Source organism: Pelodiscus sinensis, chromosome 2 (genome assembly GCF_052426305.1).
Source record: "Pelodiscus sinensis isolate ZL-2025 chromosome 2, ASM5242630v1, whole genome shotgun sequence".
In the NCBI taxonomy this organism is placed as follows: Eukaryota; Metazoa; Chordata; order Testudines; family Trionychidae; genus Pelodiscus; species Pelodiscus sinensis.
Window position 1 is genome coordinate 180,663,544 of NC_143053.1, and position 11,217 is coordinate 180,674,760.

The 11,217-nt window shown below is 49.1% G+C and overlaps 1 protein-coding gene across 1 annotated transcript; it reads right to left on the reverse strand.

Annotated features, from left to right (window-relative positions):
- Nucleotides 1-1,151: 1,151 nt before the first annotated feature.
- On the reverse strand, nucleotides 1,152-9,303 carry TMEM42 (transmembrane protein 42). The gene is made up of 3 exons (XM_075921867.2): nucleotides 8,879-9,303; nucleotides 4,740-4,886; nucleotides 1,152-2,522 (listed from the first exon to the last, which is right to left on the reverse strand). The coding sequence occupies exons 1-3, from the start codon at nucleotides 9,224-9,226 to the stop codon at nucleotides 2,379-2,381; spliced, it is 639 nt and encodes a 212-aa protein (XP_075777982.2). The 5' UTR covers nucleotides 9,227-9,303; the 3' UTR covers nucleotides 1,152-2,378.
- Nucleotides 9,304-11,217: the final 1,914 nt, after the last annotated feature.

Genomic DNA, 11,217 nt, shown 5'->3' on the forward strand with positions numbered 1-11,217 from the left:
GAGGGTACAGAGGGAGGTGGCAAGTGTCATTGAGGAGCCGCTGGCCATTATCTTTGAAAACTCATGGAGATCGGGAGAGATCCCGAATGACTGGAAAAAGGCAAATGTAGTGACCATCTTTAAAAAAGGGAAGGACGACGATCCAGGGAACTACAGACCAGTCAGTCTTACCTCAGTCCCTGGAAAAATCATGGAAGGGATCCTCAAGGAATCCATTTTGAAGCACTTGGATGTGGGGAAAGTGATCAGGAATAGTCAACATGGATTCACGAAGGGCAAGTTGTGCCTGACCAATGTGATTCACTTCTGTGATGAGGTAACGATCTCTGTGGATATGGGAAAGTCAGTGGATGTGATACACCTTGACTTTAGAAAAGCTTTTGACACGGTCTCCCACAATATTCTTGCCAGCAAGTTAAGGGAATATGGATTGGAGAAATGGACTGTAAGATGGATAGAAAGCTGGCTAGACTGTTGGGCCCAACGAGTAGTGATCAACTGCTCAATGTCAGATTGGCAGTCGGTTTCTAGCAGAGTGCCCCAAGGATCGGTTCTGTTCAACATCTTTATTAAGGACCTGGATGAGGTGATGGATTGCACCCTCAGCAAGTTCGCAGATGACACTAAGCTAGGGGGAGAGGTAGATATGCTGGAGGGCAGGGATAGGGTCCAGACAGATTAGAGGATTGGGCCAAAAGAAATCTGATGAGGTTCAACAAGGACAAGTGCAGAGTCCTGTACTTGGGACGGAAGAATCCAAAGCATTGTTACAGGCTGGGGACCAAATGGCTAAGTAGCAGTTCTGAAGAAAAGGACCTGGGGATTACAGCGGATGAGAAGCTGGATATGAGTCATCAGTGTGCCCTTGTAGCCAAGAAGGCTAATAGCATATTGGGGCGCATTAGGAGGAGAATTGCCAGCAGATCCAGAGAAGTGATTATTCCCCTCTATTCGGCTCTGGTGAGGCCACATCTAGAACACTGTGTCCTGTTCTGGCTCCCTCCCCCCCCCACACACTATAGAAAGGATGCGGACGCATTGGAGAGGGTCTCTTCCATCTCTGCAGACTCTTAGCCAAATCTTGCTTTCAAATACATCCCTGCAACCTTATTCACGTCAAAGAGCTTATGTAGGAATAAACTGAAGCAGAATTCGTGCCAATGATTTTATCATACATAGTACCATACCGTCATCTTGCTGAAATGTAAAACAGGAATTGCTCCAAGAATCAGACCATTGGCTTGGAGAGACAAGAGTTCCCATCTGACTTCCTGAACATCCACCTGCCAACGCTGTGGCACTTAGGGTTTACCAAGAACATCATGCTAAGTGCCGCACAGCATACCGAAACGAAACAGTTTCTGTGTTGTTTCACTTTGTCGTACAGTACAAATGCTGTGGTTCACATTAATCCAACCCTGTTGACAGAGTCTCTGAGGTCCTAAATAGACAATGCAACCAGGAAATAGCCATACTATTTTCTATAAATATGGTGCACAGCTGTGCGTGTTTGTGAAGGGTCACTTACCATGGAGCTAGAGCAAAAGGATTGGTTAGAGGACCCCAGCAGGAAAGACAACACAGTAACATAGAAGAGGGTCCTGAAGAAGCAATGAAGGTGTTGTTTATTGGGGAATAACCCCTGCCAGATTCCAGCCAGGCTAGAATGGATTGCTTTTCTGAAGGCTAAGCCTAGGATCAAAAGGAGCCTACGAGGACGCTGGTTGCATGAGGGCCAGAGGCTGTCTGAGGTGTCTCAGTGAGACTTGACCAATGGCCAAGAGGAGCACAGACACACAGCGATAGCAGCAGGGGTAGTCAGCTTCTCCAGATGTAGACAGGGACAATAGCACTGGCTGAGACATATGAAAGCTGGCAAGGAAAAATTAGGGCTTTAGGTGAAGGGAAAACTGCACACGGCCCTTTCACATTTGCAGCCTTTGTTCTGTGGGGGAATGAATACATAACACACTGTTTGGAAGAAGCTGTTTGGTGTCACTGTAATCACTTTGCTGGTTGCGGGTCCATGGAGTGAAAGGGGCTTGCAGATGTCTCTCAATTGGGCCTCAGTTCACATGGCTGGGAAACAAGGAGTCTAACACCCAGAAACTCAGACCCAGCTCCATTGGCCAGCCTGGTTCTGCCCATAGTAATGAGCAGGAAGTCAGCCCTGTCACTTTAGGGGACAGCATGAAAAAGAAAAATCAAAGCACCAATCTCCCTGTAAGCACGACAGCAACATACTTGGAGTGTCATCCAAGGGAGCAAGTCTGCAAGAGCATCATACTTTCCCACCTCCATGAGAAAGGCCTGAAGGCTGATTGTCTCTCTAGATTGTTTCCTGCCTGTGGCATAGAAACTAACCCAGCGGGTTCGGGTTATTTGTCCTTCTTCTCAGCCTGCTGCTGTTCTGACCCGGGCGAAGCGGTGTGCATCAGCAGAAGCCCACAGAGCACCAGGCTGATCCCTACCCACCACAAGAGTGCACGACTCTCTCCAAAGAGCAGTTTGCCAAGGATCGCCTGAAGGAAAGAAAGAGAAATACAGTCACAAGGCAGAGCTGCAAAGAAATCTTCTCCAGTACAAACCTGGGGCAGAGCCTCCACTGGTGTGTACAACGGCCTAATTACACCACTGGATAATCTGACCCACGATTCTTAGAAAGCCTGCCTACAGCAGCTACAGCAACCACCATCAACAGGAACATCTGCTGCCTCTGAGAATAGCTTGAGTTGAAGTTGGAAAAGACCTACAGATCACATATTTAATTTTTCTGCCAACGCAGGACTGGTCCCAGGGGCTTCGTCCAGCCCTGCATAAAAGAGGCTTAGCAGATGTTGATTGGTTTAGGTTTTATAATTATAACAGATAACAACAATGCTGACTTTTAAGCATTTTTTTCAATATTTATCAATTTAAATATTCACATGTAGGGTAAATGATGGGGTATCAGACAATTATTTAACGGCAGTAGGTGCTGAGATTCAGACAGCTAAAGCTATATAACCATTAAACCATAAACTGTCATTATCACGTCAAAATATACAAAATAAATATTCTTACATCAAACTCTAGTATGTTCTCAAGCAGCTTTCTTCTTACTTTGTGTAGCTGTATATTAAAATGATCACAGGTGGAAATATACTTCAGTGGTTTGTCCGTGTGTAGCGAAATTGATGTTTACCATTATTTACTAATACAAATCAATTTCTTCCAAGCTTGCTCTTAAATGTCCCAAGTGATGGGACTACCCTGAAACACTATTCTACAGATTAGTATGGGAATGTCGTCTTCGTATTTGGTTTTAATATCCCCTTTCTTTATTTATATCCCATTACTCTTACTTAGTCCCCAAATTCCTCTCTCTCCCCTTGGTAAAACTCCCACTGATTTCAGTGGACCCAGAATTTCACTCTTAGTATTTAAGCCACTACAATGTTAGTAGACTGTTTTATTCCCAGTCTGCACTCAAATATCTCTTGGCCAAATGAACGGTTATAAACCTCCCTTGCAAATCAATGCTGCAGACCCTGATCTTTTTGTTGATCTTCTCTCTAATTTCTGAATACCTTCTATGTACAATATCTTTCCAGAAACAAGGGGTCTCAACTGCAGTTCAATAAAGTCAATGGAAAGACTTTAGTGGCCTTTGAATTAAGCCTACAGTGCTAAACACTGGACAAGAGTTATATAAAGCAGGGAAAAGGAGATTAATGTGCCAGTTGAAGAGTTACAGGTAAGCAGGGCCAAGTATAATACAGTGATGATTTTGGCTTGGGGCTTGCTAAAGAGTGATGCACAGTAAAAGCAAAACCATGACATTGCATCACACCTCATTTGCAGGCATGCACACTGATGAGGCCAGTCTGTTTCTGACTAACAGAAAGTTATGCTAAACCAGGGGTGGGCAAAAGGGCCTCCACAGGCCAGATCCGGCCCGCCAAGCAGGTTGACCGGGCCCATGGAGGCCTTGCCACTCCCCCACCCCCAGGCCAATTAGGACCTGGGGGTGGGGAGCATGCAAAGTTTCCTCCCGCCCTGATTGGCCTGGGGACAGGAGGAACATAAAAAGTTTCTTCCCTCCTCCCCTCCACCCTGGAAGTGCCATGTGCTCCTCACAAGTGCCATACGCTTGTGCAGGGCGGGAGCAGAGTGAGGGAAGCTTCGCACAGCTCCCGTGCACTTTGAAGTGCCGTGTGCTCCTCACAGGGCGGGGGTAGGGCATGAGGAAGCTTCGTGTGCTCCCCACGCCCCCAGGCCAAACAGGGCCTGGGGAGTGTGTGAAGCCTCTTCCTGCTCTGCCAGGGACATGGGTGCCTAGTGGGAAGGGGGGGTGCAAAAGGGTTCCCCCAACCCCAGACCCAATTATGGTCTGTGGGTGGGGAAGCCCAGAAGCATTATGGCCTCGCCCCTTCTGGATTAGGCTCCGCCCGGGGCCACTTCAAAAATTATTGCCTACCCCTGTGCTAAACACTAAAGTGACCACAAGCCATTGAGCTAGATAGCATCCACTTATGTAATAGGGAAGAATAATTCCCTCAACTAGGCAAAATGCTACAGCCTGTGCATGCAGGAGGTCAGATTAAATGATCATTGATGTGACTATCCCTCATATTCCTAATGCAGAGTCCCTATAATTTCCTTTGGACCCCTGTCTGGTGCTGGCTACAGTTAAACAAGGTACTGGGCTACACGAACCCTGGTGGGGGCTTCAAACCCATGACATCAGTTCTACTCACCGAAGAGATGAAGTTGGAGGCGGTTGTTGTCAGTGTGGCGGTCGCTGAGGAAGAAGAGTAGTGGAGGGCTTTTGCAAAGAAGGTCCACATGACAGCATTGCATGCAAACACCAGACTGACACATCCTGCTCGGAGCACCATGTGTAACTGAAGAAAAGGGTGGGAGGGGACTCAGATTTTTTTTTCCCCACTGGCAGTTGACTCTCCCAACTATTTTGCAAACACTTTGTGCAAAATAAAAAATGCCCCAAGTGTGAAATGGCCTGGACCTGAATTACAAACATATCTTGTGAAATCTCAACTCATGTATTTCTACATTTACCAATCCAAGAAAATACTGAGCACCCTCCACTCCTATTAGCTTCAAAAGCATTTGATGGCTTGTGCCCATGAAAGCTCAGGATACCATCTACATTTTTTGTTAGTCTTTAATGTGCTGCTAGACTATTCATTGTTTTTTCAGTAGGAAATGTTGTGCTTCTGAGCAGACTTGGGGCTTAAGAAAGGGTCAATTTCTTTGGTCTAGATTTCTGAGTGAAATCTCCTACTCTCCAACTGCATCCAAGTGCCAGATGTTCTTTATCACATAGACAGACTCTAGATCTTGGGGTAGGGTGGAGGGAACTGGAAACTGCTTAACGAGGAAAATTCTCTAAGAAAGGGATACACCCTTGCTGGAACATGATTTGAAATGCATTATCTTATCTGGGACTTGCCACTTTTGTGGCTGTCAATCAGGACTTTTCATGGCCACTAGAACAACTTCCTGCTCTTTTGTTTAATTAAAAAAGAAAAGGGAAAGGAGATGCACATAATTGCGTGTCTCAAGCGAATCAAATACATCAAAGAATATACTAAACTCACACACTAAATTGCAGAAGACAACCGAGGTAGAAGGAAGCAACTGGAAAGTTGATGCAACAATCACAGGTGGAGAATGACTCTGAGAGGTTCTGCAATAAAACCCAGCCCCTCTGGCTGCCTCAGACTACAAATCATAGCTGCTGGAACTAGGGGAGCACTGCAACACCCTCAGGCACAAAGTGGTCTCCATAATATACCAGCTTTCCAATTTGGTTCAACAGCTCTCAGCACCCCCACTGTAAAAATTGTTCTAGCTACTACAAATTGGAAGTTGCATGGAAAATATACACAAATGGTCCTATGCTGCTAAGGAAAACAAAGCAATCTAGAAAGCCCACTAATTCACACTTCAATACATCTAAACCACTTATTTCCTGCCACACAAGATGGGCCAAATTCAGTCCCAGCATAAAAGAATGCATCACACCCAGGAGTTGTGCTTGTTTAAGGCAAAGCTGACTTTAATCCAGTGTGTCCAAAACACAATGGCTACATCTACACTGGCGCGTTCTGACACAAAAACTCTTGTGCGAAAGAGTTCTTCTGCAAAAACTCTTCTAGAAGAGAGCATCTACACTGGCATGTGCTTTTGTGCAAGAGATGTGCTTTCGCGCAAGATCATCCATGCCAGTGAAGACGCTCTCTTGCGCAAGAAAGCTCCGATGGCCATTTTAACCATAGGGCTTTCTTGCGTAAGAAATTCATGTTGCCTGTCTACACTGGCCTTTTCAGGAAGAGCTCTTGCGCAAGAGGGCTTATTCCTGAGCGGGAGAGTTCTGGCACACGAAGCCCTGATTTTATACATTAGAACATCGGTTTACTTGCGCAAGAACACGTGGCCAGTGTAGACAGGCACCAAGTTTTTGCACAAGAGCGGCCGCTTTTGCACGAGATCGCGCCAGTGTAGACACAACCAATATGAAAATCAGATAGAAACCAATTCAGGATCGAACTACTGCTCCTTACAACTCGCCTGCTAGTTCTTCTGACACAGTGTTTACAGGGAGATGTTAGAGTTTTCGCAAATCATGTGTCTGCTGAGAGGCATTTGAGAGAACTAGAGTCTATTGTAAATGGTTCTGCACACCCAGGCTATGTCTAGACTGCAGGCTTCTTTCAGAAGAAGCTTTTCCAGAAGAGATCTTCCAAAAAAAACTTTTTTCAAAAGAGAGCATCCACACAGCAAAAGTGCAACGAAAAAGCAATCTGATTTTCAAAAGATAGTCTCCAATCAATGCGGATGCTATCTCGCATTTCAGTTGTGATTACTGTGGATGGTGTGGCCACCAGGGCACCTGTGTTTTTTCCTGGAGGCCTCTTCTTTCAAAAAAAACACTCTCTTCCGTGTCCACAGACACCTTTTTCCAAAAACGTTTTTTTGGAAAAAGGCTTCTTCCTTGTAGAAAGAGGTTTACCGTTGTTGGAAAAACTCCATTCTTTTGACTTTGTCGAAAAAATAATATCAGTGTCAACGTAAGTGTAGTTTTTCCAGAAAAATGGCCGTTCTTCTGGAAACACTCATGCAGAGTAGACCTGCTGCAGAGAGAGCTCTGCCTCACAAGGCAAACATCCAAGTGCAATCTGGCTATTGCTGAATTCAAGCTCCTTCCAACACTAGCAAGTTTCTTGACAAAATGATCCTGTGTGGGTGTAATTAGGAATTGAACACTGGGTCTGACCCTGCTACGGGTTCAGAGCGGACAGGCCTGTATGCACGGCCTCAAGTTGGAAAAAGGCTGCAGTTTTGTTTTGTTTAAGAATCTTCTACTATTTGCAAACCTCCTAGTTCCCCCACTAATATACCTGTGTTTTCATACCCTAATCTGCTGTATGTTATGATAAAGATAAGGAGAAGTGAGGGAGGAAACTGAAGTGGCAAAAAAGCTCTGCAAACACCCCATAAGTGCACAAAGCCAGGAAAAAAAAAAAGTTTTTTTTCTATGCACTAGAATAATGGCCAAGCTTTCACAGCTTCTATAGATATCAGTGTATAAGCCTTTGAACAAACACACCTGGAAGGTGTTGCCTTCTCCATGGGGATTAACTGCTCTTTGCCTCACCCTGGGGTGTTTTAAATAGCGAAGCCCAACAAGGCGGCCTTTGTTCTTGGGACAGACAAACTCTTACTGCCAGCCTGAGGTGGCAACTGAATTCACATGCTACAAGGTGGTCAAACTTAAAGACATGGGCCCACCTAGCAAATTCACAGACTGGCATAATTCTAAAAGCTTTTCTTATTAGGGCCCTGATTTGACTTTACAGCAGGTCTTGCAGCATGCAGCTTGGTGGGGAATGCAACAGCACATTTGTCATGGTTTGCCTTCCTAAACTGCCAGGCATGGTCCCACCCACACTCTGCCCCCCCAAAATGCCTGCTGTAGGTGTTCTGGGGGGTGGAGTGTTGCTGCCCCCAGTGCCCTGCTTCAGGGAAGCTAGAGTAGCTCACTCACCTCCCTGGTGCTCTGAGGCTGGGGCACCTGAGCTCCCCTTTCTTCCTCTCCCCATGGTGGGGGGGGGGGCATGTGTGCTCAGTGGGCTGCCCCCCCTTTTCCCATGGGGCCGGGGCCTCAGCAGAGGGGTGGGCTAGGAGCCTAGCTGCACCAATTGCCCATGTAATCCAGCTATGTAACCAGGTAGCTGGAGTTGCATATCTCAATTCGACCTTCCCCAGTAGTCTAGAGCTAGCCTCACACTTAAATTCTGGCCAGTTTCGTTTTCACAAGGCAGGAGGACTAGAACTGCTAGGGCAGCAATACAGGCCACGGTGCACCGTGAAGGGTCCCGCTAGATCCTTCCTTCCTCTCTCCGAGCATGGCTCACAGCTCCCTCCAACACCCGGCCTGCCCTTAGAACTGAAAACCCCTCCAGGGAGGGAACGGGTGTTGAGAAAGCTGGTGCCACCCTACGGAGTGCAAGTACTCCCAGAGGGAGGGCTGCCCAGCCAAGAGCTTGAGCCAGGTTCTTGGGCTCACACCCCGAGGCCGGTGGTCGGTGCAGGGCACTGCCTGATCGGAACTTGGCCGGAGCTCTCCCAAGGAAGCAGGAAGGGCGCGGCTGTGCCTGCGGGGCTGGCTGTGCAGGGCCGCGGCGTAGCTGCGTGTGCCAGCCGGGAGCGCACTGGAGCTGGGGGGCCGAGCGGGGGCTCGGGCACGGCCAGCGCGGCTCTTCCAGCTCACACTGGGGCTGGTTCCCCGCCTCCCCGCGCTGCACCTGACGGGGGAGGCAGCGGCGCTCAGTGGCCCCGCCACGCAGGGAGCAGCCGGCCCCGCTCTTACCCAGACACAGGGGCCGGCGGCCGCCTCCTCCTCCCCGCCGAGCGCCGCGGCACACGCCTCCCGCAGGTAACCGGCGCCCAGAGCCAGTTTCGCGGAGCAGGCGGCCAGCGCCCCCAGCAGGCCGGCCGCGGCCGAGTGCGCGGCGCCCCAGCCCCCCAGCATCGCGGCGCGCAGGGCCAGCGGCAGCCGAGCCACGTGGCGGCCCGACCGGCTGCGCTTCCGGCTCTCCGGCGAGCCCCGCTCACGTGACGGCTCTGCCCGCCGCTGCACCGGCGAGCCCAGGCTGCGAGCTTCCCGCGGGGGGGGGGGGGAGCTCGGGGCACCAGGGAGCGCTGCCCGTCTCTGCATGAGGAGGAGCCTCCCCTGCGGCCGAGACTGATGAGAGCTTCATAAGCATCCTGGTCAATCATCATCAGGGCTTGCCACCGGCAGTACCGGTGCGGTGCCCTGCGCCTGCTTTTGATCGGGATACTGGCAGTGCCAACCAGTTTGTGTCAGGTAGGGTAGGACTCTGTTGAAAGATGCATGTGTCCTTGCATCCCCGAGGGGGCGGATCATAGAATCACAGAACGGGAAGGGGCTAGAGCTGTTAAAATCTGGTTATGTTTCTAATCAGGTAGCCGACAGATTTTTTTTTTATTGACTTGATTACAGTAATTCCTCATTTAACAGGTGTCCGCTTAACACATTTTCAGCATAGCACGATTTTTTTTTAGGGAACATTTTTTGAATTACGTGACTGTCCCCAGAATAACACAATTTTCCCAGCTGGCCTGTTGCAGGCAGCTGCACGGGGCTTCCCCCACCACCCTGCAAAGGGGGGAGGGTTTGCCACTCGCTGTGTCATTCCCCAGCGACTCCTCCTCCCCAGATGCTGTGCAGGTCCCAGCAGACCCGTCCCAGGGGCATACTCCCAACCCAATCCCCCTTCCCTCTCCTCCTCATCCCTTCCCTTCCCCAGAGCCAAATACCTCTCCTCCCTGCCGAAACCCAGTCCCCTTTCTCCCCCAACCTTATGTCCTGGTCCCAACAGACACCACCGCTTGAAACGCAACCCCCACCTTTTCCATTATTTTCAATGGGAAAATTGACCCCACATAACACATTTTCACTTAACACAATCATTTTCTGAAACATATCTATAGTGTTAAATGAGGAATTACTGTACTCAATAATGGTAAGTAGTTACAGTGCTCAGTCTGACCCATGCGGGGTCCTAGCATAGCCTCCCTTGCTGCTGCATTGTAAGGGACAGGAGCCAGCATGAAAAACACTGGCTCAGTCTCTGGTCTCTTATCAGTCAGACCAGCATCTTCCTGCCCCAGCTCCCCTGTCCCTGACAGTGCGGAGTGGCGGGGTCGAGGTTATGCTGACTAATGAGAGACCAGTGTCTTTGCTCACTGGCTCCCCTGCCCCTTAATATTGCAGAACTGCAGTAGTCAATAGTACTAACCGATAAGCTCATAAGGGCACCAGTTTACAAGTACTGTGTGGAGCTTATGGGTTAGTCCACTAGTCATTTACATCCCTAGAATGGACCGTACTGAAGAGAAGATGATAATTGTGCTTTTCATAAGGGTAATTGACTGCAAGTCATTAAGATACTGGATTGACAGCCAATGCAAAAGGTGACAACTTTAGTAGGGGCGACTGGTAAAACGGGACAAGTGGACACAACAGCCACAGCATGGGGAGGATCCAGGCCCGGGGCCTCAATAGTGTTTCCTCTGAGCTGAGCACTTGAGAAACCACCCAGGACTGATTCGGGTGCTGTCGAGGTGGTTAGCAGTGCACCCACAGCCAGCAGAATGTGTTTCTATGGGTGGTACACACCTGCCCATGCCTTGGTGCACATAACAAAATGTATTCTGCATATGGATGGAACACTGCCCTCAGTGGCATAGAAGACAGCTTTCCCAGGGCTGCTCCTCCCTGTGTCCCTGTCTGAAGGTGGGCGGAGGAGGAGGGAGGGGGGAAAATCAGAGATGCAAGAAGAAAGGGTAGGTTTTCTCTTCCCCTGAGATGGGAAGGGAAGGAACAAGAGGTCCCAGTTTCTCCAGCCGGGGGGAGATGGGTAGAGAGAGGTCCATGCAAACGCCCTAATTTTTTTCATAAACAGTTCTAAACTGGGGCCTGTGCAAAAGGAGACAAGCAGGGGCAAGGCCCCTCCCCCCATATAATCGGCAGTGGATGCAGAAAAAACGGTTACTTACCTGTAACTGTTGTTCTTCGAGATGTGTTGCTCATGTCCATTCAAATTAAGTGTGCGCGCACCGTGTGCACAGCTTCCAGAGCCTTCTTTCCACAGCGGTATCCATCAGGCCAGCAGGTAGCCCCCT